The sequence below is a fragment of the Populus alba genome, chromosome 17, assembly GCF_005239225.2.
Source record: "Populus alba chromosome 17, ASM523922v2, whole genome shotgun sequence".
NCBI lineage: Eukaryota > Viridiplantae > Streptophyta > Magnoliopsida > Malpighiales > Salicaceae > Populus > Populus alba.
The window spans coordinates 20,128,452-20,152,223 of NC_133300.1; the positions used below are offsets into that span (position 1 = coordinate 20,128,452).

The 23,772-nt window shown below is 35.1% G+C and overlaps 4 protein-coding genes across 10 annotated transcripts; all 4 read left to right on the top strand.

Annotated features, from left to right (window-relative positions):
* The first annotated feature begins 1,829 nt into the window (after positions 1-1,829).
* On the top strand, positions 1,830-5,556 carry LOC118037193 (uncharacterized). Of its 2 annotated transcripts, none has more exons than XM_035043114.2 (10): positions 1,830-2,188; positions 2,282-2,338; positions 2,436-2,513; positions 3,001-3,054; positions 3,398-3,474; positions 3,815-3,914; positions 3,992-4,054; positions 4,399-4,677; positions 4,954-5,014; positions 5,124-5,556. In XM_035043114.2, exons 1-10 carry the CDS (start codon positions 1,940-1,942, stop codon positions 5,219-5,221), a joined length of 1,116 nt encoding a protein of 371 aa, XP_034899005.1. In that variant the 5' UTR covers positions 1,830-1,939; the 3' UTR covers positions 5,222-5,556. The 2 variants fall into 2 exon arrangements, with proteins under 2 accessions (XP_034899005.1, XP_034899004.1); XM_035043113.2 differs by having other exon boundaries at positions 1,831-2,188; positions 3,395-3,474.
* A 643-nt stretch (positions 5,557-6,199) lies between these two features.
* LOC118037192 (protein DMP3) lies at positions 6,200-7,161 on the top strand. The gene has a single exon (XM_035043112.2). The coding sequence runs from the start codon at positions 6,387-6,389 to the stop codon at positions 7,083-7,085; it is 699 nt and encodes a 232-aa protein (XP_034899003.1). The 5' UTR covers positions 6,200-6,386; the 3' UTR covers positions 7,086-7,161.
* A 1,480-nt stretch (positions 7,162-8,641) lies between these two features.
* LOC118037191 (probable sodium/metabolite cotransporter BASS1, chloroplastic) lies at positions 8,642-13,013 on the top strand. Of its 2 annotated transcripts, none has more exons than XM_035043110.2 (7): positions 8,642-9,269; positions 9,894-10,034; positions 10,836-10,991; positions 11,087-11,208; positions 11,298-11,459; positions 12,289-12,349; positions 12,515-13,013. In XM_035043110.2, the coding sequence occupies exons 1-7, from the start codon at positions 8,835-8,837 to the stop codon at positions 12,695-12,697; spliced, it is 1,260 nt and encodes a 419-aa protein (XP_034899001.1). In that variant the 5' UTR covers positions 8,642-8,834; the 3' UTR covers positions 12,698-13,013. The 2 variants fall into 2 exon arrangements, with proteins under 2 accessions (XP_034899001.1, XP_034899002.1); XM_035043111.2 differs by lacking the exon at positions 8,642-9,269 and adding an exon at positions 9,321-9,775.
* A 2,957-nt stretch (positions 13,014-15,970) lies between these two features.
* Positions 15,971-23,726, top strand: LOC118037189 (probable ion channel SYM8). 5 transcript variants are annotated; one of them, XM_035043105.2, is made up of 12 exons: positions 15,971-16,826; positions 17,093-17,161; positions 17,444-18,070; positions 18,615-18,797; positions 18,880-18,939; positions 19,033-19,236; positions 20,055-20,303; positions 20,611-20,709; positions 20,837-21,031; positions 21,574-21,666; positions 22,777-23,043; positions 23,197-23,726. In XM_035043105.2, exons 1-12 carry the CDS (start codon positions 16,155-16,157, stop codon positions 23,413-23,415), a joined length of 2,937 nt encoding a protein of 978 aa, XP_034898996.1. In that variant the 5' UTR covers positions 15,971-16,154; the 3' UTR covers positions 23,416-23,726. The 5 variants fall into 5 exon arrangements, with proteins under 5 accessions (XP_034898996.1, XP_073261599.1, XP_073261602.1 ...); XM_073405498.1 differs by lacking the exon at positions 17,093-17,161; XM_073405501.1 differs by lacking the exon at positions 23,197-23,726 and having other exon boundaries at positions 21,590-21,666; positions 22,777-22,916.
* The last annotated feature ends 46 nt before the right edge of the window (positions 23,727-23,772 follow it).

Here is a 23,772-nt window from a genome sequence, read left to right on the forward strand (position 1 = left end):
TTGGAGATATGCTAGGAGGTGCCAGCAATCAATGTATGATCCTAGATGACAAAGAAGTTAAAAACCAATTTTCTATGCAAAATGTAATATGTTCATGGATCTGAGCATCCAAGCAATCATCTCCTTGCTATTTATGTTAATAGAAGGTCACTGCCTGGTGCTTCTTCCATGGCAGAAAGAACAGTATACCGCATAGGGAAAATCAATGGCCAAGCTACCAAATTTAGTAAATTTTTGCTTGTTCGATTCCTAATGTACTTGAAAGAAACAAAAGACAGACTCTCATCGTGGGGTTTGTCCCCCGTCGGCCTCCGATCGAACAGTTTCTCCCTCAGTCGACCTTCTTTGCAAGCTCTCCTTCATCTTATCATTCCCATTCGCCCCAGCTACCTTGTTTCCTCGTTTTGCTTTGAAACTATTAAATGCCAAAATTTGCTGCGTTGTAACTCGTAGCAAAATGATCTGAGTCAACTCAATGAATCCTCTTGCTTTAATGTGAATAACTCCTGTTTTATCAGACTTAAAACAGTTTTTAGAAAAAAAATGGATAGAAAAAAATTAGTTTCAAAACATCCTTATCCAATGAAATAAAGGACCATGGTAATTCATTAACCTGTTACAGATTTTTTTTAGTTCTTTATATTTTTTAATCAAGTTCGCAGCGGAGTACTGGGCCATCAAACAAACTATATTTATTGAAACAATCGTGTTTTATTTTTTTACAAAACATTGATTTAATCGGGTTTGGATCGGTAAACCCGGTCATTGAAACCTCACCAATTGGGTTCATCTAAATCAATGTTTTGTTCGACTTAATTAAGAAACTAGTCCAAACCAAGCTCTAAGTTCCTTTTTTTTTTGGATCAATTCACTAAACTAGATTTAATAATTATGTCATTATGGTATTTGAAGTAACAAAATAACCAAAAATAACAAAAGGTGTTAAAAAAAACCAGTCCATTTTGTAATATTTGCATTATCTGACTTAACCTAAACCGTTAAAGTTAAGTAATGTGAATATTATAAATAAAAATAGATTAAAAAAACTAAAAAATAAATGTTAAGGGTCAGGTGACATATCGAGATTTTTAAAACTTTGTCAATTTGACACAATTTATATACCTTCTATTAATCTTATTTGATATTTGTGGATTGTTAAAGTTGATTAATGTGAATATTATAGATAAAAGTAGATAAAAAAAAAACCTAAAAAATAGATATTAAGGGTTTGGTGACAGGTTCGAAATTTTTTAAACTTTGTCAACTTGACTTAACCTGTATACTCTTTACTGAACTTATTTTTATATTTGATAATTTATGGATTGAGTATTTATATTTATATTTTATTTAGAAATGTTTCGGCACAATAGTTCTTGTTAATGAACTTCTTTTTATTATATTTCTTTTAACTTAAAAAAAAATTGTCTTTTTGTTAGAGATAAACAAAGAGGTAACTAGAATTTAATAATAATGCAATATATAAAAATTAAACATAATATTTGGAAGTCCATCCATGTTTTAGGTTCATTTCTAAATATAGATGCATTAAAATTAGCAATAAAAATTCAAGTCGTGAATATCTATAACATCCATAAAATTTTTTAGCTCAAATTACTTAGGATAATTTTTTTTTAAATGAATCAAATTTATATTTTATAAAATATTAAAAATTAAATTAGATATAGTTACAAAAAATAAATTTAACCCAATTATATCCCTGAATAAAAATAATCAAGGACAATATTGTTGTTGTGTCTTGGGTACAGGCTTTAAGCTTGGATCATGGGCTATGCATTTTGAGCCTACTTTATTATCCATTCAAGAGAATCAGAAATAAACCCTTAAACCCTAAAGCATAATTCTATCTTAAAAATCCTTTTTTTTTTGGTGTTGTTTGGACTCCGAGAAAAGAAACTGATTCATCCCGGAAAAAGAACAGATGACAGAAGTAAACCCAAAAGCCTCACCTGAAGAATCTCCGAACGAAAGACCTTCAAAGATCTCTAAAACCCTTCAAGAAGAAGGAGACTCGAGCGAGGAAGAAGAAGAAAAAGAAGAAAAAGAAGCTGTAGATAAATCAATGAAGCCAGGACTTCAACGTTACTTGGTAGCTGTTGAGTACATAGGCACTCGATTCTGTGGCTCCCAGCAACAGCTTAATCATAGAACTGTTGTTGGTGTCCTTCAGGTTCTTTTCTTTCTTCTTCAAATCATCACTCAACTTTGTTTTTTTCTGTGTAATACCTCGAAATTATAACAATAATTGTGTTGAATAATGCAGGAGGCATTTCATAAATTCATTGGGCAGCCTGTAACAATCTGTCTATCCAGTAGGACTGTGAGTTTTTATTTCTAGCTGGCCTGGATTCTTTTTATGGTTTAATTGATGGATGGCAGCATAGATGCTGAGTTTCTGCTAAAAATATAAAATTTAGGATGCAGGAGTACATGCATTGTCTAATGTTTGTCATGTTGATGTGGAACGCATAAGCAAAAGGAAGCCAGGTGAAGTGGTATGTATCTAATCTGCAATTCATGTCGCAGTCGATTTCTGGCTAATTTTGTTTCGCATTTGATGCTGCTAATGTTATGGATTCATAGGAAATCCCGTTTCGTGCTCTTAGTTTTTTCCTTTTTAACTTCATGGAACATTTTGGGTTTGTAAATCTATGAAGAGTAGGGCATTGTTAGGATTTTTATTTGCCATACCTAAGAACTTGATCTTCATATAGAGGTTATTTGAAATCTGTTTGTTGGTATGATGGGTTCTCGTTTCACCTTGAGAGATGTAAATAATGGACAAAATTCATCATCTTGTTCAACAATGCTACCAAGCTTTTTTTCTCGACTGGCTCAGTGATTTTATTCATCCGTCCTACAACACTAGAGTCATTTCATTTATTCTGGTGCATAGTTTATACTTATACAGCTGCCTTTAAAATTTACCTGAGCTTCTGTTACGACTGCACACTTGTTGTTTCTGTTTTTATCAATTTGCAGTTGCCGCCTCACGAACCAGCAGTAGTCAGAAAAGCCGTGAACCATTTCCTGCAGGTATGTTTGTTAACCATTTAAGCCGTGAGCCTCTGCATCATCTTTCCCTTTCACCAATTCTTTAACACTTAGCTATACTTGCATTTATTTACTTTTGGACATGGTACTTTGCTACTTGCATAGTGCGACAAACAGAAAAAAAGATCTGATTGTATTATGTGCATCACCTTCTATGTGGACATGTTTGGATTGCTCTAATAGTGATTTATATGTTGGCATTTTCTTTTATAGAAATTGCATAAAACGTTCATCTTTTATTCATATTGGATCGCATCCTCATGTGCTACTAGATACTAGATAGGCATCAATGACACTTTTTTCATTTGGTTTATGTGAGAAGAAGGAAGGTGATATTATGGTGACTGATGTTCGAAGTGTTCCGGCTCATTTCCATGCGAGATTCAAAGCCCAAGAGCGCACGTAGGTATTGATTAACTTTAGTTTTTTTTGTAAAAATTGCAAGTTTGCAACCACCAATTGAGGCATGTGTATATTAGCTTGATTGAAGTGATGGCGTGTTGAATTTAAAGACTTTTTGCATGGAAGACCACCATCCGCCATAGATGATATGCTTGTGTGTCAGATGACTTTGGCTATAGTTATATAGTTTTGAGGTGATGAAATGAATTTCAAAATAGATGTAAGACATGCTGTCATAACACACCACCTTAACACTTAATCTGTGGTCTGCTGTGCTAGACATACTTAACAACTTGTACTGCAGAGGATAAAGTTCGAAATATGCCATTTATTTTTTTAGGTACTTTTACCGCTTGCTGATTGGACCAGAGCTTTTGTCCACCTTTGAAAAAGACCGGGCATGGCATGTATCAGAGGAGTTAGATCTTGTTTCCATGCAGGTTAGAAACCATTGCCAAACGAATTTGTTACCTTGTTTAGTCAATTGAAACGGCATTAATAATTGATAACAATGCAGGAAGCTTGCAAAGTTCTTGCTGGACATCATGATTTTAGTTCCTTCCGGGCATCTGGTTGTCAGGTTGCTCCCTATCTTCTAGATGCATTGCTTCTGGCTGCTTTGTCCATTTGTTGCTTACTTGATAGCTTTAATATGTAAAGGCAAGCTGTTCTGTTTTGCAAGGACTCCTAAGAGTAGCTTTGAGAGCTTTATGATTATGAGCTATCCAGAGCTAAAGTACTTTTCACTATTTTTATTTCTGTATAATAAACTTTCAAACCCAATCACACGAGTGTTGAAAGTGCTGTATCTTTCTGTGCATTGTTTGAGGGAAAAAACTCTTAACACAATATCTAGCCAATCTGTTCAAATGCTAACATTTATTGAACTGTTTATGATCTTATACAGTTGCTGATTTTTTTCAGGCAAAATCACCATTCAGAACCTTAGAAGAACTTTCTGTTTTGGAGGTGGTTTCAACTCCATATTTTCCATCGATCACAGAAAGAGAACAGAACAGTTCAAATGGGGAAGGTCCTCATTCATTCCATAACAAGTGTAAGACTGGCTTGCCAACTGGATCTATTTCCAATGGTATTATGGCAGGGGGCTTGAATAGTGGAACTGATTTAGGTTTTGGGATAAGGAGAAGACATCGCTGCTATGTCATAACAGCTCGTTCTCGCTCTTTTCTCTACCACCAGGTTGGCACTGTCTGTGTCCTGTGTTCTTTGGTTTGATTCTTTCGTTTCTGTTCCTGAAGTGAATACTGTATTTTGGAGCCGGTAGCCACGTGACACTGTTAAATTTATGATATGCACTAGAAATGAGAACCCAATGTGATTAACCTGGGGTAGCAACAAAATTTGACGGCATCATGTGTTCATGTCGTATCCATGTTTCAAATGGCATCACAAACTTTTCTTGCTGTTTAAGCCTTTGTGATTGGCGAACTTAAAACTTTAGTTGAATATTTTCAGGTTAGACTGCTTGTTGGTGTTCTTAAATCTGTCGGCACTGGAGATCTAACGGTTTCAGATGGTCTGTTCTCTGTTTACATATCCCACAGCTGTACATGCACACACATAATTGCGAGTTTAATAATTTCTTAATTCACCTTTGGCCTGTGCAATTATTTTTTCTTTTCCAGTTGAAAGAATACTGAATGCCAGGTCTATTACTGCTGCAAGTCCTATGGCTCCTGCATGTGGTCTCTACCTCGGACATGTTAAGTATGAGCTGCTGTGAATCCATGGTTACCGAGAAATTTCTCCATATTTCGGAAACATGGTACTATCTCTTATGGAATGCTCCGATTCACGAACTTGGAATTGTGAGGACCATCATCTACGGGATCAGTTGGATCGTGCAGAGAGATGCTGGAACCTCGTGCAAGCTCAACCAACCTGTCAGGGCAGCTTGTTTTTCTTGAAAGCAAATTATGGGGTAATATTTTTCAAATTGTAAACATTGCATGCACATTATGTTCCTCATCTATGGTGCATGAACCATGAAAAATATTGGCATTATCCCGGTTCAGAAACTTGCTTTTCAGCTTAATGTCATTGTGTTTAATTGTGCTACACCTAAATTACCTGCGGTTTAGCTTGTTCAGAGGGTGTTTGCGACATGACAGATGTTGCTTTTTAGAATGTTTTTTATGGAAATACATCAAAATAATATATATTTTTATTTTTTAAAAACTTATTTTTGATATTATACATCAAACTATCTAAAACATTAAAAAAATTTAATATGAAGAAAAAAAAATTTAATTTTTTTCAATCACAAACTAGATAAGAAAAAGAGGCTTAGTCAACGGGAAAAATTTGGAAGAACAAGAATTTCTTCCATTGCTATCCTTCTGTTTTTCTCGTGGGAGTTAAAACTCAAGGATTTGATCATTTTCTTCTCCAGAAAAAAACATTTCCAGAAGGCATAATGATTTTCCTTGGGGGAATTACTCTTAAAAACTTGGAAAGGCATAAGAATAGCAAAGGAACATAAATAAAGAAGGATTAATTTCAAATCACACCAAAATAATTAACATTTGGACGAAGGGACGATCGTGAAGAAAGATGATGAATAATTCAACAGCTACCTAAAAGCAATGATGTCAGATGGGCTGGCTGGGCATGGACTCCATAGCTAGCTAACTTCACGCATACAAATTCAGACTAAAACATGCCTGTTCAAGTTAGGATGCAGTCGTCTAGAAACTCCATGACGAAAGCTTAAAACCTTTGACGACAAGTAATTGATTTATTAAAAATACCTAATCCCCATTTTAATACACGCATAACTAGCTTCAACCTCCTTCAAAATCCTTCAAATCAGCTTCTTGGTCATAAAGCTCGAGAACCCTAAATTATTCATCCTTGATTGATTTTCCTACACCCAAAAACCCAACAGTATGTCTCTCAGACTAAGAACAACACCTTCCTCCAAGAAATCATCCACACCTGCTGAAATATCCACAGAAAGTTCAAGCTCGACTACTAGCAACGATAGCATCAATAAGAACGAGCCTGAAACCCCAAGATCCCCATCAAGACCACCCACTTTCTCTCAAAGGGCAATCTCGCAAACCCTAACAAGTACAGCAAACCTAGCCAACCTCCTTCCCACAGGCACCCTCCTAGCATTCCAGATCCTCACCCCTATATTTACCAACAATGGTGCCTGTGATTCTGCCACAGCCCCCATGACCTCTGTCCTCCTTGCTCTCCTCGCTGTTTCTTGTTTTCTTGGCTCCTTCACGGACAGTGTCAGGTCACCGACAGATGGACAAGTCTACTACGGTTTCGCAACCCTTAAGGGGATGTTTCTGTTTGACTGCCCGGATCCTGTTGGTTCAGGCTTGTCTGATCTGAGCAAGCTCAAGCTAAGGTTCATAGATGTGGTTCATGCAGTTTTATCAGTGCTTGTGTTTGTTGCTGTGGCTTTGAGGGATAAGAACGTTTTGAGTTGCTTTTATCCTATGCCTAAACATGAGACTCAGGAGGTTTTGGATGTCATCCCTGTTGGGATTGGTCTCCTCTGCAGCTTCTTGTTTCTCGCTTTCCCTACCAGAAGGCATGGGATCGGCTACCCCGTTACACCAGGCAAATAATTGCAGCACATTGTGTCATGTGATCTCTCTGACTTGTAATGTTTTTTTATTATTATTATTATTATTTTATTTCTCAAAATAGGGTGTTGAAACATTCATTTCCACTTGATGTACCATGTCTTTACCTTATTAGAAAAGGGAGGAACCAGTAGAAAAGAGAGGAATTAGAAAGTTTGTTTAGTAGTGTAATTGTGATTGTTTTTTAAAATAAATTTTTATGTTAAAATATATGTTAATAATATATTTTTTAAAAAAAATTATTTTTTAATATCAGTACATTAAAATGATTTAAAAATACTAGAAATATATTAATTTGAAATTAATAAAAAATTAAAAAAAAAATCAAATTTTACAAAAACACATATAAAATAGAAAAACAAACAAGCTTATAACTCTCACACATATACTTACATACGTGCGCACGAGAGGACTTTGATATAAGATTTTTTTTTTAATTTTGGTTTAGTTTGTGTATATATTGATTAATTTTATACATTTTAAAATTAATGATAATGTAAATATTTAGTGGTTCTAAAATTTTTTTAACTCATAATTATTAAAAAAACAAACTTAAAATCTCAAGCTAAATTACATTAAAAGTATTTTCTTTAATTAGAAGAGAGATAGTTTTTAATCCAAAAAAAAAAATAAATATTATTGAACCCAACAAGAGCACGCCTGCAACAGCAACTCTTTTGTGGCTCAAATCAGCTTAACAAGATCTTTGTTTCTCATTCCATGTATATATCCATCAACAGCTTCTGATGATCTCATTATTATTTTTTATTGCATAAGAAAGATATATTCTTGTGCAAGCTTATTTATACAGCAACTGCAAGTGAAAATGTTTTAATTAGAGTTTTCCAAAATTTTGTAATTTTTTTTCTTTTAAATTAAAATTTTAGTGTTTTTTTATTGTTTTTATATTCTGATATTAAAAATAATTTTTTTAAAAAAATAAAATATATATTATATTGATATATTTCTAAGTAAAATAATCACTACCGTAATCCCAAACACTCTTGAAAAATAGATATTTCTTATAACAATTTTATATGGTGTATTATGATGTGAAAAAATAAATTCTCTTAAAATTAATTGAAGATATTAAAAATAATTAAAAAAATAAAATATTTTTAAATAACTAAAAATATATATGAGTCATTGAGGTAATATGATAGTGATAGTTTTTTTAAAGTGTTTTTCGTTTTGAATTGCATAAAAAAAAATTTATTTTATTTTTAAAAAAATATTTTTGATATTAATATATTAAAACGAGTTAAAAATACCAAAAAAAATTAATTTCAAGAAAATTTAAAACAAAAATCATGAAACACGATCTTAACTGTAAAAATAAACAACTTCTAATCTCAAAATAATATCCACTTATAGATTTTCACCAATCCAATAATTCATGGATGTAGTTTTTAAGTTTGTTGTTGTAATATTTTTCCTGATATTTAACACCACTCTTTAAAAATAATAATTAAAAAGCATAGTTATTAACCTAGAAATTCAATAATTGAAGAAACTCGAATTAAGTTTGTCGAACCGTACAAGATCTTTATGAGATCTGATTCTGAGCTGAATCTAACAAGTATGCCAAATAGTGGTCTAGCGCCACCTAAAATGAAGATATGAAATTGAATAATAATAATAATAACCATAAAACTATAGAAGGCCATCTAGATCGCTACATGAGAACAATGGCAGTGTGAGTGACTCAGTCCCAGGATCTAACTCATCACGATGTCCCTCTCTCTCCTTCTCACATCAACACGGCCCCCACTCCTTGATAGAACCCACTTCAAGATCACCCACGCTAACCCCAAAAGACTCACCTTTTCTTCACATCCAAGTTTCAGAAACCTGCCCACGTTGATACTCAGCTCTAGCTCTGGCTGTGGCTCTGGCCATGAGGAATCTGGTCACCTACCCGTGTCCCCACCAAAACCCACCTCCCTGGATTGGCAACAGAACGTTTTATCCACTGCAGCAAGCCTGTATCCTCTCTATGTGACTGCTGGTGGGATTATTGCTTGCTTCAACCCATCTGCTTTTTCTTGGTTTGTGAAGAGAGGTCCAGCTTCTTATAGTTTGTCTCTTGGGCTCATCATGTTGGCTATGGGTCTCACTTTGGAGCTTAAGGACTTGATTGCCTTGTTTATGCAGAGGCCTCTCTCTGTCAGTGCTTTTCCTTAATCTTCATCTTTTTTGTTTCACGCTGAATGTGTTTTTTTTTTTTCATGTTTTAAGGTTAACATGTCTGTTGGCTTCTTGAAATGACATCAAGAAATGAATGTTGATAACATTTTGGATTCTTGGTGGTTATTGGGAAGATTTGTAATAGAATCCAGCTAGTTAGTTAGTTGGATGGACGATCATATGGTCTGCAATACCTGAAAAACCCAGGGTCATTTTTTTTGGCATTTGAGATTATGCCGACTTTATTGAATTTTTTTGAGCTAATCATGACCAATGCATTGTGAGTTCAGAAAATTAACTCAACATGCTGAATAGAGGAGCATCTTGGTGCTTATAGTTAGTTAATTTTAAACAAGGTGTCGCAGAAAGTGGTTCTTTACACAGTTATGTATTGGCTCTGGCTGACACTGTGCGTGTGTTCGTATTCGCTAAAGCTGTTTAAGATCGGATTCTTGGGTGCTAATTTCTGTTTTGAATTGGAACATGTGAGGGAATCGCAACTTTAAGTTCATTGGATTGTTTTGTGGAATGATTTAAGTTTTAGTTAAGGAAAGGGATTGATAGGAGCTTCCCCTGAGTATCTCGTTTGCCATTTTTGTTCAGATACTATTTGGATGTGTTGCTCAGTATACAATCATGCCAGCTTTTGGACTGATCGTTAGCAAAGCGTTGGGGCTTTCACCTTCCTTTTCAGTTGGATTGATATTGCTCGGTTGTTGCCCTGGAGGTACCGCCTCGAATGTGGTAAGTGCTCTCTGTCTATCTTTTTTCTCTGGAACCATACTTATCATGAACTCTATGGAAGCATATTTCAAAGGCGATTTATGATTTTTGATATTAGAATGTAACATTCACTAAGAAATTTCTGCCTCTTTCTTTTTCTGGTTGGAAAATTTACATGTGACCTACTGATATGGAGTAGCATTTGTACAAGGAGAGAGAGGTCTACACTACACTTGCATCTTTTCAATGGGAACTCTAATCTGGTGATCTAGTCACGAACAATATGCTTAGTATTCTTGGAAGTTCTTGTCCTCATCTTTCATAGAGTACTTCCTAGACTGAATATTTTGGGCAGTAGAATGTACAATGCTCATGTCCTTCTGTATCCAAGAGTTATTTGCAAGTTATGAGTGAACATGCATTTAGTAGAATGTACATTTCATGTCCTTCTGTGTTTGACTAATCTTTCAAAATTATCATGTTTTGGACCCTGTATCTTGTCAAGATTGATAGTGTTGTGTTCATTACTAATTACGATTCCCCACGTTCTCCCATCCTACAGAAAAGAGAAGGAGAGAAAATGTCAGTCCTGACAAAACTCATTGTTTTCGTGAGCTAGGTTATGTTGTTCTTATGTGTTATAAGTCCTAAACAGTTTATGGATTATTGATCAAAACTGGTGTCTTGCCCTTGAGATAATTGAGAATTCTGTTTCCTTTTTTCTATAGACAATTGAAATGATTGGTATATTGAGGTGTATACAAATGCTGTGCCTCAAAATTTGTGAGATATACATTTATTTTTGCTGAAGTAGTGTTACAGGTGACCTTAATTGCTCAAGGGGATGTTCCACTTTCTATTGTAATGACAGGGTGCACTACTCTTGGTGCAGTACTTCTCACTCCATTTCTGACAAAAATTCTGGCAGGAACTTATGTTCCTGTGGATGCCATTGGTCTTTCCATCAGCACTCTACAGGTAAATTCAAAGTTGTGCTTAACGACAAGTTAGATAGCTTCACATTTCAAAATATTCGTTTACTTATACTGTGGTCATTGTCAATTCTTATCCAGGTGGTTGTTGCTCCTATTCTGCTAGGTTCATATATGCAGAGCAAATTTCCTGCAGCTGTGAAAACTGTCACGCCTTTCGCACCACTGTTTGCTGTTTTAGCTTCATCGCTGCTTGCTTGCAGGTTCATTTGGTGCTGTTTGGTTTATTATGTGAAATTGGTGCTTCTGCATTCAATTTTCTCTGATTTTTGCTCTCTGGTTTTTACTCCAGTGTGTTCTCAGAAAATGTTGTTCGTCTTAAATCCTCAATGGTTGCTGCGTCATTGCCATCTGATGCCTCTCTAATTCTTCGCATTCAGTCAATATTCTCTGGTGAAATGGGAACTATAATACTTGCTGTTTTGCTGTTACATTTTGCTGGCTTCTTTGTTGGGTATGATTATGAATTGCTCTTCATTTCTATCCTTGGCGATGACAATTCTTCAATGCTTGCCTTCAGCTTTGACTATCAATATGCATCTTATCTTTCGTATAATTTTTGTACCATCTCGGCTAATTATGTAAGCTAGATAAACACACTCACACATAGCCTTTGTCCAATCTTGATTGGTGCGTGGGTGGCTTATGGAAATGAGAAATATTTTTTCTTGTAAGTTTATGTGAACAGAAACTCTCTGGTATCAGAGCATTTAAATCTCAATCTATGTTTTACCCAAATCAATAATATTCTCACCACTCCAATCATCTGTAACCCGCATTTGCTTGCTTAATCAACCTGTTCTATTTTGAGACAGTTGAAAAAGAAAAATGAAAGTAAAAACAGTATGATGATTCTGTTGACTAAAGTACTGTCAAGATTCATGTATTTGACCACCCGTTCAATAAGCTAGAGATAACTCGGGCCTACTAGAAACAAATCTTTTTCCGTAGATGATACACTGAAGGGCACTCTGGCTCAAACCTAGGATCTTTGCCGAAAACTGGATGGATATTTCCAGGTTTAATCTTTTATAGGTTAGAAAATTTTGGTGAAGGATGTTTTAGATATATAACCTTTTTGCCTCCATGTTGATTCTGTAGGACATTCAAATGTGTCTGCAGACACTGTTTTTGGTGCGTGCCTGGGAGCAATGCTAAAAAAATTATATGTAGTCAGATAATAACAAATTTTGCCAATTTTACGTTGAGATTTACAGAGCAGACAACTTTCTGGCATTTTCTGTCCTGTAAATTTGACTCATCAAAACTTTTGGTATCTACAGGTATATATCAGCAGCAATCGCTGGGTTTAAAGAGCCGCAACGGCGGGCAATATCGATTGAGGTATGATCATGTCAATCCCTTGCTATCACCTTGAAAGCATCAGAAAAGTTGTAAATGTTTTCTTTTCGTGATTTTTCGGTGTTGATCCATAGGTGAGTATACTTAATCTTTAATCAATTTCCACCTCTTTTTTCTTTTTAATTTTCCTGGGGCAACACATCACAGGTTGGAATGCAAAATTCTTCCCTAGGTGTGGTATTAGCTGCATCACATTTCACTTCACCTATGGTTGCGTTACCCCCAGCCATGTCTGCTGTGATTATGAACATCATGGGCAGTAGTCTAGGCTTCTTCTGGAGATACATCGATCCCTCTGATTCGAAGGACAGCACACAGCCCCAAGATTGATGGAAGTGAAAAATGAAGCCCTCAATGATTATTCACAGAACATTTTAATCTTGTTCTTCTGTCTTCATCAGTGTTCTTGAGAAATTTTCTGTCAAACCTCTTGGTCGTTGACCATAGGATGCAATGTGGCTCTCCCTCTCCCTAACCCTTGTCTCAGAACTTCAGGCTTGAATTCATGTTTCAGAAGAGCACTGGTCTTGAATTCATGGAGTGTGGACATGAGATCTTGATGAATAATGGTTCATGTAAAGTTCTCAGAATTTATGTAATTCCAAATGATGCTATGGTTATAACATTTAAATTGTTTTTGTGTCAATATATTTAAGTTTTAACTAATAAATTCTTGGCATTTATTAAAAGAGATAAAAACGTGTTTTCTTAAAAAAGATTGTGGCAAAAATATAAAAATAAATTCATATCTAAAATAATTTTAGAATGAATTTTTTTTATTTTAAAAATAAAAAATTCAATTTTTTTTTTTTTTTCAAAACAATAACTAAGCAATACCTTCCAAAACTTTTTATGCCAGAGATTAGAATGGGTTTATAATAATAATAATAATAATTTTTTTTTTTGTGAGTGTTTAAGATTGTGATAATTTTTATTTTTTGGTGTATTTTATTTTAAAAAATATTAAATTAATTTTTTTGATGTACCTAATATTAAAAATAAGAAATATAAAAAAAATATTTTAATATGTTTTAAAATAAATAATATTTTTTATTATTTTTATTTGCTATGTTAAAAATTAAAAAAAAGAATAATATATTTTTTAATTAAAAAAAACTTAATAGATATTTTGTACTTTGAAACAAGTGCATTTTTCACTTTTACGTGAAAAACATGAAAATAAACCTGAAAACCTGACGGAAGAGAATCAATCCACGTGCACCTGTGTGTTCACGAGCGAATCAAAATCGGGATTAAGCAAAAAAAAAGAAAGAAAAAGGAAGTGGAGCCACTTTAGATCCCACAGACAATCAGCATACGGCCAAACATTATGTCAATTTGAGTATCTTTAAAAGTGAATTAATTTTAATTCAGTCCCTCTATTTTTTATAATTAATTAGTTAGATGGTTTCTTATCTCATCATTTACTTGCCTTCTTTCTTTTCTAATCTTCTATATATATATATAAACAAATCCAAAAGGAACATAAAATCAATAAAACAATTAAGTTATAGATTGTTCTAAGAATATAAATTAAATAGATAATCTTTTAGATTAGGTCATAATTAACTATCTAAATTAATTTACCAAAATATTTTTTTTTTATTATTGTGAGCCTACTTGGGAGTGTGATTATAGTTATTTTTCAAAATGTTTTTCGTGCCGAAATACATTAAAATGAAATTTTTTTTATTTGTTAAAAAATATTTTTGAGATCAGTGCATCAAAACGATTCAAAAAACATAAAAAAATTAATTTTTAGTAAAATAAATTATTTTTTTTATAAAACACGGTTTGCACCATATTCCAAACATTCTTTTAAATTTATTTGAGTTAAATATGATTTCAATGCCCCCAATATAAACAATGATATCCCTTTTTAATAATCCTTAATTTGTTAAATAAAACTAATTTTAAAGCAACTTGACCAAGGTTGTTAAAATCACGATTTTAACACGAAACGGAAAGCCGTTCACAAACTCGGATCGTAAAAACGGATCGTAAAATCGTAAAAAAATCGTAAAGAATTTTAAAATACATTAAAAAAAATTTATGTTTCAAATAAAAATTTATACATAGTTCAAGCACCTTAAAATACATACTTTAAATAAAAATCTATACATAGTTCAAGTATCTTAAAATACATGGTTCAAATAAAAATTCATATATAATTTAAATAATTAACAAATAATTTAAATTCATACATAAAAATTCATTAGCTAATAATCAATCCAAACATTTTATAACATTTGAGTAAACACTCAATATAGAATTTCTATGGTTTCTAGGGCTTCCGCTTTATAGGATTGAGGCAACTCAAATTCAGAGGCCCCTTTCTGTTCTATTTTTCTTCATATGATTGCTCCATGACAAGAATTCTGCACAGAGGAGGTATAAATGGTTCTATGTAGAGGTTGGAGTTAAAAACTGAACATCCAAACAGTTGTAATTTCTCTTCACCTTCATCTCTGACCAACTACCTGCTGTGCCATCTCCAACACAAAGACAAACACCCTTCCTTGTACCTTCCTTCAATATTACTTGTTTATTAATCCTTGAGCTATTAATCTGTTATCAAGGTTTCTGTAACAAGCAGCAGGACGTACTTGTCTCTGGCTAATTAAGAGGATAGGACTTACATAATTAAGGACTGCAGTTTCGATTGTTGATGGAGTTTTTTACTAAAACAAAGGCAGTTAAGCTCCGGAGCCACCTTGAAAAGTACTTGATCGCAGAGGACGACTTAGAAACTGCTCGTCAAACACGACACGGCTCATCACGCAAAGCAGCCATATGGTTCGTGGAGTTAGTCGATGAAAAAAGCCATGTTATTCGACTCAAAAGCAGCTATGGCAGATACCTCACAGCCTCTGACATGCCCTTTTTATTAGGCATGACAGGGAAGAGAGTGATCCAGACAGAGTTGTCTGGAAATAATTTTGACAACTGGAAGCTGGAGTGGGAGCCTATAAGAGACGGGTTTCGATTAAGAGAAAGAGATTAAGAGACTGAGGATTTCGATTTTAGGGATTTCGATTTTTTGGCTGAGAGAAAGGGATTTTTTTCGATTTCGAATCTGAAGAAAAGAGAGAAGACTGATTGTTTCGGTGAAATGTGAATTGATTGTGATCTGGTAGAGCCAATAGGCAGGCGACACCTGGCAGCTGAATTGCATTTATATTTCTTGCGGGCAAACTCGTTCAATCGGGTGTAAAATCGCGATTTCACGCGATTTCACCCGATTTTAACGATTTTAACTGTTTAAAATCCGATTTTACCTGATTCCGAGTTTTATGAACGATTTAACACGTAAACCCTATATTGACTCGTAAAAACGTACGCTTTTACGAGTTGAATCGCGATTTTAACAACCATGAACTTGACCACCCTTTTTAAATGTTTTTTTAATGTATTAAAATAATTTTTTTATTTTTATTAATATAAATACATTAAAACAATTTAAAAATATAAAAATAATTAATTTAAAATTGAAAAAACAATTAAGAATTTTCAAAAAACATGGTTAATACCAAATAGAATTTAAGAAGTTATAAATTATAATGCTAATGGATAATTATCTCTTCTATAAAATGAAGAGGGAGAAGAAGAAGGAAAAAGCTTTTCGATAGGCAAGATGTAATAAACTTCTAGAAGAACAAGAAAGATGAATCTCTTAGCTCCGAACCTCGTAACTCTCAACTCTAAAAACCTTAACTCCCTTTAACTCCTTAGATCTCACTGCTCTCCTTCTCACTTCTTAGCTTCGAGGAAAGCTTTCAAGAAATCAATGGCAGACATAAAGAAGGACTCCGTCTCACCACCGCCACAACCACCACCGCCAGTGCCACCAACAAGAAATGACGACGTCGACTCCAGGAAGGCATCAGAAAGGCCGCTTCTCAAGAAGACAAAGACCACTTCTTCCTCCATACCAGATGACACTCACTTCCCTGGCCCGCTATTTCCCGCTGTTCGCAGAACTGCTCCTCCACCACTAACACCTTCCACCCACCACCACCTCCGCCCTCCACTGTCCGATCTCCGTCTCTCCACAAACAGCAACAACCACACCACTGTTAATGCTACTAATAGTAGCATCGATATTAGTAGTAGTAGTAACAATTCCAGCTTCTCGGTTGATAGGGACTGGATGTACCCATCTTTTCTTGGGCCACACGTGGCTAGGAGTCGAGTCACGGTGAAGGGACGCCGTGGTAATAATAAGGTGGCGGCGGAGGTGGAGGAGAAGGAGAAGCACAGCACTGGGGCGACGCCCTCTTCTATTACTACTAGTACCGATGCTAGTGCTGCTAATAAGGGGAAAGTGAAAGAGGAGAAGTTATTGAAGGTAGATGATGATATTAAAGAAGTGAAAACGGCTGCTGCCACTCAAGTTTTGGTGACTCGTTCTGGTGTCAGCAGAAGTCGGGGATTCAAATCTTCTTCAATCTTTTTCTTGGTAAAAACAACTGCACTTTTCTTTGTATTTGTCTTTTAAAAGTAGTAGTAATAGTTAAGGTTTCCTGAAACCTGAAAAGGAAGAAAGTGGAAATCTTTTCTTACATTATTGTACAGTTTTTTCAGGCAATTAAAAAGCTAGAGCACTTGTTTTTCCACTTCATTTCTATTTTTGGGTCAAGTATAGAAGCAGTTTCTTAATGGATTTAGTTTGCTTTGTTTTGTTATAGCATTACTGATGATTTCGTTGCTAATCTTCAATTGCAGCTTAATTTCACTTGTATAGTATTTATGTCCTTTTCGATTTACTTGAGCAATAAAGTCGCGAAACTAGAGGTATGTTTTATATACATCTTTTGGCAGGTTCAATTGTTGGTTCTTTCTGTTGAAATCTATTGATGTCTTGAACAATTTGGAACATTCTTACTCAGTTGATGAAATGAGAAAGAAAAGAAAAGGCGAAAATCGAGAAGACCTAAGTATTCTTAATCTCAAAAGGGGATGGTTTAGAAAATGGCAAAAAAGTACACAAATTCTTGTTAAATGTTGATGGCGACTGAAAATAGGTTTATTTGATTTCTGCTCATCTGTTCATGAATATGGCTCTTTTACTTGCAGGAAGAGAATATTAACCTCCGTAAAGCGTGTAGTAATAAAGGCGGTGGTGGTAGTGACGGCATTGAAGTTTTGCAGCCTGAAGATTATAGTTCATTTTATCTTGGAAATGCTGACAGCAGAACTGTTGCTTTGTATACTGTGATGTTCACACTCGTCATACCTTTTTTGTTGTATAAATATCTTGATTATATTCCCCAAATAAAGACTCTCTCAAAAAGAACAATGAATAACAAGGAGGAGGCTCCCCTGAAGAAGAGAATTGCATATATGGTGGATGTTTGCTTCTCTGTTTATCCCTATGCAAAGCTACTTGCACTGCTTTTTGCGACCATCTTTCTCATAGGATTTGGTGGGTTAGCGCTGTATGCTGTCAGTGATGGTAGCTTGGCAGAAGCTCTTTGGCTTTCATGGACATTTGTAGCTGATTCAGGAAATCATGCTGATAGAGTTGGCACTGGGCCAAGAATTGTTTCTGTCTCTATAAGTTCAGGAGGCATGCTGATATTTGCTATGATGCTTGGACTTGTCTCCGATGCTATCTCAGAAAAGGTAGATTCGCTGCGGAAAGGAAAGAGCGAAGTAATCGAAAAGAACCATATACTAATTCTTGGATGGAGTGACAAATTGGTAATTCATACTAGTTACTTTGAACTATCATTCACGTTTCCTTTGCATTTTCATTTTTGTTAACTAGTGTAATGTTTGTATAAATTAGGAGCTTGTCAAAAGCAAATACTCAGCTGTCCAAGGAACAAAAAATGGTTTTTTATGTTTTTTTCAATAGGAACTAAACGTGGGTTTTTTTTTTTTTTTTTTTTAGAGGAAGGAATTACACATGGTTCAGGTTGATCAAGTTAGTACAATAGAATAGGACTGTCATGTTCCTTTTTCTCTATAAAAATCTTGTCTCTTGAAAACCAATTTGGCTGTAATTTAATTAAGTGCTTGATAAGATGTTAAGAGAAGTTTCTATATAAAAATTTCTTGGCTCTTAAAAACCAATTTGGCCATGTAAATCTTGTGGTGACAGAGTAAATGCATTTTAGAATCAAGGTGTTCTTTGAACTCTTCTTTTACTGGTATGAGAGTTTGAGCATGTAAATCGTATGATGACAGTGCAAACTCTTTTTAGGATTAAGACAAGGTGTTAAAGATGATGTTTTGGTTGTAGGGCTCACTTTTGAAGCAGCTAGCAATAGCAAACAAGAGCATTGGTGGCGGTGTTATAGTTGTACTAGCAGAGAGAGACAAGGAAGAAATGGAGATGGATATAGCGAAGCTCGAATTTGACTTCATGGGCACTTCTGTTATATGCAGAAGTGGTAGTCCTCTTATCCTGGCTGACTTAAAGAAAGTATGTTCGAGTATTTTTTGCTATTTTTTTCCAATTTGTAGTTTTTTGGTCTGGATTGATTTTTGTGTTTTCATATTCATAGGTTTCAGTATCAAAGGCACGTGCTATTATTGTATTAGCATCTGATGAGAATGCTGATCAGGTTCTTTTCTTTCTCAGTGTTGCTATCCAACTTCATAACTTGTGTGGTTCTTCTCTGCAAAAATTACAAAAATTTCTGTATTTTTGTTACCAGAGTGATGCACGTGCCTTAAGGGTTGTTCTCAGTCTAACAGGAGTTAAAGAGGGTTTGAGGGGTCATGTGGTTGTGGAGATGAGTGACCTTGACAATGAACCTCTAGTGAAGCTTGTTGGAGGGGAACTCATTGAAACAGTTGTTGCACATGACGTTATTGGACGCTTGATGATTCAGTGTGCTTTGCAACCTGGCCTTGCACAGGTTTACTCAGATGAGCCTTCACTACCCTTTTAAGAAAAGGGATTTATTTTCTTTTCTAAGAAATTTTTATTTTATTATTTTTTTATATATAAAAAGCAAGAGTTTTATTAAAGAAGAATTAGCAAAAAGGTTAGAAGCCAGCCAAAATCTCAACATCATACCAAAGGCTCCAAAATCCCTGAAACAAAACAAGTGAAAACACTAGTAAAGAATTTCAACACCCAGGCTAAGCGAACTAACACACAAAATTCTAATCAAAATGAAACTGTCTGCAGAAACTGAAATTCAGAAAGCAACCAGAATCAAGCCATTACCAGACAAAAAGGAAACAGATATGGAAACTAGCCACCAACCAAGAACAGCAATGAGGAAAGTCCACGATAAACAATCTAAAAAAGAGAACAGAAGACAAAGAACAATATCTTCCCTTTTAGAGGACCAGCTGATAGAGTTGCAAGGAGCCTTAGAATTCTCCAGCTCGGCAAAAGACCCCTAAGAAAAAGAAGTAGAAAAACCTTTAGAGATTCGAAACCACCCTAACCCCAAACAAAACAGCACAAAACTTACTGCATCATGGATGAGAATGAGCATGTTTTTGGTATTTTGAGAAAAAGGAGAATAGGACATAAAAAAATTATGGTGTTTGAATTTCATGGGACTGCTGAAAAAAAATTACTGTTTTGTTTTTTGTGACAGTATCTTCAGTTTTGTTATCTTGTCATGCATGTGCCATGCTCTTTTAAATATCTATGCAATTCTAACTTTTCAGTTAGTATTGTCTGTTTCAACAATTTAGAGCAATTTTTTCCTTTGGGCAGATCTGGGAAGATATACTGGGGTTTGAGAATGCAGAGTTTTACATCAAAAGGTGGCCTCAATTGGATGGTCTGCTTTTTCAAGATGTGCTCATTTCGTTTCCTGAAGCAATTCCCTGTGGAGTTAAGGTTGCAGCTGAAGGTGGAAAGATAAAATTAAATCCTGATGATAACTATGCTCTAAAAGAAGGAGATGAAATCCTTGTTATAGCCGAGGATGATGACACCTACGCTCCAGGTCCTCTTCCAGAGGTTATCCTTCTTTTCAAACTTGATGGAGCAGATAGTTGGATACTTGTTGATGATTTTCAACTTTGGAAGTTACTAAATTAAGCTTTTATCGATTCCTTCGATTTTCTGGCTAAGATTTCATATCCAGCTGAAAAAGAAAAGAACAGACACCACAATAATTTTGTATCATTTATATGGACAAGTTCATCACATCTGCCTGTCAATTTCTTTTCCACTTGTTAAACAGAAAAAACACTTGATACATTCCTAGTGAAAAAAAAGTATTTAAGATGTATTTTCTCATCTTACATGCCATATCTGTTTCCAGGTACGTCGAAGTTCTTGTCCAAAAACAATGGATCCTCCAAAATATCCAGAGAAGATACTGTTCTGTGGCTGGCGACGTGACATTGATGACATGATAATGGTATAATGCAGTCCACACACACACTATCCTTTCCCTCTTGCATTGAGGGGGGTTGAATTGGAGTTACTGACTAATAAACAAAAGGAAAATTAATTACGGAGCTCCAACTTAATTTATGTTTTCTCAGGTTCTGGAAGCTTTACTTGCTCCAGGTTCGGAACTGTGGATGTTCAATGAGGTCCCAGAAAAGGAGAGAGAAAAGAAGCTTACTGATGGTGGACTTGATATTCATGGATTAGAGAACATAACACTTGTCCATCGCGAGGGAAACGCTGTCATCAAACGACATTTGGAGAATCTTCCTCTTGAGACTTTTGATTCTGTAAGTTGCATTACCTTATTTGCTGTCTCTCTCAGTCTCACGGTGATTTCGAAGTTTACTGCGTGTGGATCTTAAATAAGGGTAGGTTTTACAAGTGCTTGTTCAAAGTAGTAAAATGTCTATAATTCATGTAGATATTGAACCCAAAAGCTGAAACTATTAACTGGAGAGGCCAATGTGTATGCAATGCTATAACAGGCTGTGATAGTTATAATATCTCCGGATTAAGAAATGTGGGATTATTCATCATCCATCTAATGTTCAAGGCTAACAGAACACAATATTTATCGCCTAAAATTAGCGGTTGAGATTTTCTGACACCTTATTAACCATACAAAGACTTCATTTTATTTATTTTTGTTTGAGAGATTGTATTTACTCTCCTTACTTGATCAATATGGGATGACACCACAACTATATTTGGCTACTTGTTCACATGTTAAATTTTCTTGTTATCTTACATGTATGACGGGCACAAAAACCTTTTTAACTTTATTCCACAAACTCAATTCCACTACTGATCACTAACTCTAAACGGACAGATATTAATTCTTGCAGATGAGTCATTGGAAGATTCCATTGTGCATTCTGACTCCAGATCTCTTGCTACCCTTCTCCTTATTCGAGATATACAGGTAACTGCTATTGCTGCTTCCTTCCAATATTTCTGATTAAACCCAATATTTTGAGTGCCTCCCCAGCTCTCATCTCTTTTTCCTAGTAATTTGTATTCACCCATGCCTTTAAAGACAGCCATGGTTCTGCTAGTAGGTCCCTGTTTTCCATCTCTCAAGGTCAATGCATCAGTATATATGAAACATTTTGGATCCCTTGAACATAGTTTTATTCAGAAATAACTAGAATAGTTCTTCCATAGCAATTAGTGCAGGTTTAATTTGAACTTGAGTGAAATGGTTTGGCAAATTTATATGGAACTTCTGCTTGTGGAAAATTTTGAGTTCCATGGTGTAGTTGTTACAGTTGATGCCACGTAGCGGAACGAGTAATGTTTGAGTGAAGTAGAAGCCACACTATCCCAAATTCCTTTCTTCTTTACTCTTCGCCTGGTTCAAAGCATATCCTGTTATTCCTTTTCTTTTTATTTATTTATTTGATAACAAGATAAGAGAACACGCATTGGTATATTCAGTATTTTAGAGAACTTGTGATTATTACTTCAGCTGTACGCTAACCATAGGGAAATATCACCAGTTTTTGTATCATCATCTTCCTTTTTCAATCAATTTTCCTTCTTCTTTGAATCATTATACAATGCAGGCTGCATGGATCATTTTTCACTGCCGACACATTTTAGCTTGTTATGATTCAGAGCAGTTGCAACTATACTTTAGCAATGTTTAAGATGAGTGTTTATGCTACTGAATGCTGATGATTGCGTTTTGTTCAGCTCAATATGGATTATTTATATATTTAGTCATTAGCCTTCATATTGTCGCCCATATTGTCTGGGAAGAAAAATGAATTCCATCCCGCAATCTTACTTGTATCACACTTACAGTGGAGAGGTGATTATGTAATGGGAGATGAAGTGTAAAAGGGGTTGGAGGAGATTAGGTTTACACATGTAGGATAGACGAGAGGTGGTCTAAATCCATTGTGTTCTACCATTCTTGTTTTTTGTGCAGAAAACCAAAATTTACTTGTAAAGCCATTTTGCAGCCTGTACATGTTTTGAATAAATGATTGCTAATAAAGCTGCCTCTTCTTTGCCTCATGGAATGCAGTTAAAGCGTCTCCCTTACAGAGATGCAAAGCCAACTTCTTTACGGATTTCTGGGTTCTCTCATAGCTCATGGATCCGTGAAATGCAACAAGCATCGGATAAATCAATAATTATTAGTGAAATCTTAGATTCTAGGACTAGAAACCTTGTCTCAGTGTCCCGAATCAGTGATTATGTGCTATCAAATGAGCTGGTAAGCATGGCACTTGCAATGGTAGCTGAAGACAAGCAAATAAATCGTGTTCTTGAGGAGCTTTTTGCAGAGGAGGTACCTTCCATATCTTATCTGACTTTAACGCTGTTATACTTTGTCATACCTAGTTGTACTCGGAAAATATGTGCATGGATCTGTCCCTGCAATTGTTTTTTCTTCTCCAAAACTTCAAATTTTTGCATGTTTACACCTTGTTCCAATTTTCAGGGCAATGAGATGTGCATTAAACCAGCAGAATTTTACCTATTCGATCAAGAAGAGATTCCTTTTTATGAGATTATGATTAGGGGTCGTCAAAGAAATGAAATTGTGATCGGTTATCGCCTTTCTAACGCAGAGCGTGCCATTATTAACCCTCCTGAAAAGTCAGAACCAAGAAAATGGTCCCTTGATGATGTTTTTGTTGTCGTCTCTTTGGGTGTCTGAAAGGATCCATATTGCTTTCCACTGTCCTTCCGCCAAGCCCTCTCGCCTGTACATTTACACCAATCCCACCACATCTAACTTCGTTGCTGCCCAATGGATGCTGGCTAATTGTAGCTTGGAGGATTCTAACTGACAGAAGCAGGTACTTGTGGTGGAATCACAAAGTAATTGAATTTTGACCACGGAAAACATGTAGTACAATTGTAAGTTGAAAAATGAGTAGACTTTGTTGACATGTAACATTTACTGAGGCAAAGTTCTTCATCAATCCTCCTCATTGTAGGAGTTATCAGGCATTAATGATGCCACAATCGTGCCTGTTTCTGATCCTTGATATAGCTTTGTATCTCTTTTTCA

Coding starts and splice junctions, on each gene's coding strand:
- LOC118037191 (XM_035043110.2), top strand. CDS start 8,835: ATGTCCCTCTCTCTCCTTCTCACATCAACACGGCCCCCACTCCTTGAT. Junction 9,270..9,893: donor TTATGCAGAGGCCTCTCTCT/GTCAGTGCTTTT, acceptor ATTTTTGTTCAG/ATACTATTTGGATGTGTTGC. Junction 11,209..11,297: donor TCATCGCTGCTTGCTTGCAG/GTTCATTTGGTG, acceptor TTTTTACTCCAG/TGTGTTCTCAGAAAATGTTG.
- LOC118037189 (XM_035043105.2), top strand. CDS start 16,155: ATGGCAGACATAAAGAAGGACTCCGTCTCACCACCGCCACAACCACCA. Junction 18,940..19,032: donor CTGATGAGAATGCTGATCAG/GTTCTTTTCTTT, acceptor TTTTGTTACCAG/AGTGATGCACGTGCCTTAAG. Junction 21,667..22,776: donor TCCTTATTCGAGATATACAG/GTAACTGCTATT, acceptor CATGGAATGCAG/TTAAAGCGTCTCCCTTACAG.
- LOC118037193 (XM_035043113.2), top strand. CDS start 1,940: ATGACAGAAGTAAACCCAAAAGCCTCACCTGAAGAATCTCCGAACGAA. Junction 2,339..2,435: donor TCTGTCTATCCAGTAGGACT/GTGAGTTTTTAT, acceptor TATAAAATTTAG/GATGCAGGAGTACATGCATT. Junction 3,055..3,394: donor CCGTGAACCATTTCCTGCAG/GTATGTTTGTTA, acceptor TTATGTGAGAAG/AAGGAAGGTGATATTATGGT.
- LOC118037192 (XM_035043112.2), top strand. CDS start 6,387: ATGTCTCTCAGACTAAGAACAACACCTTCCTCCAAGAAATCATCCACA.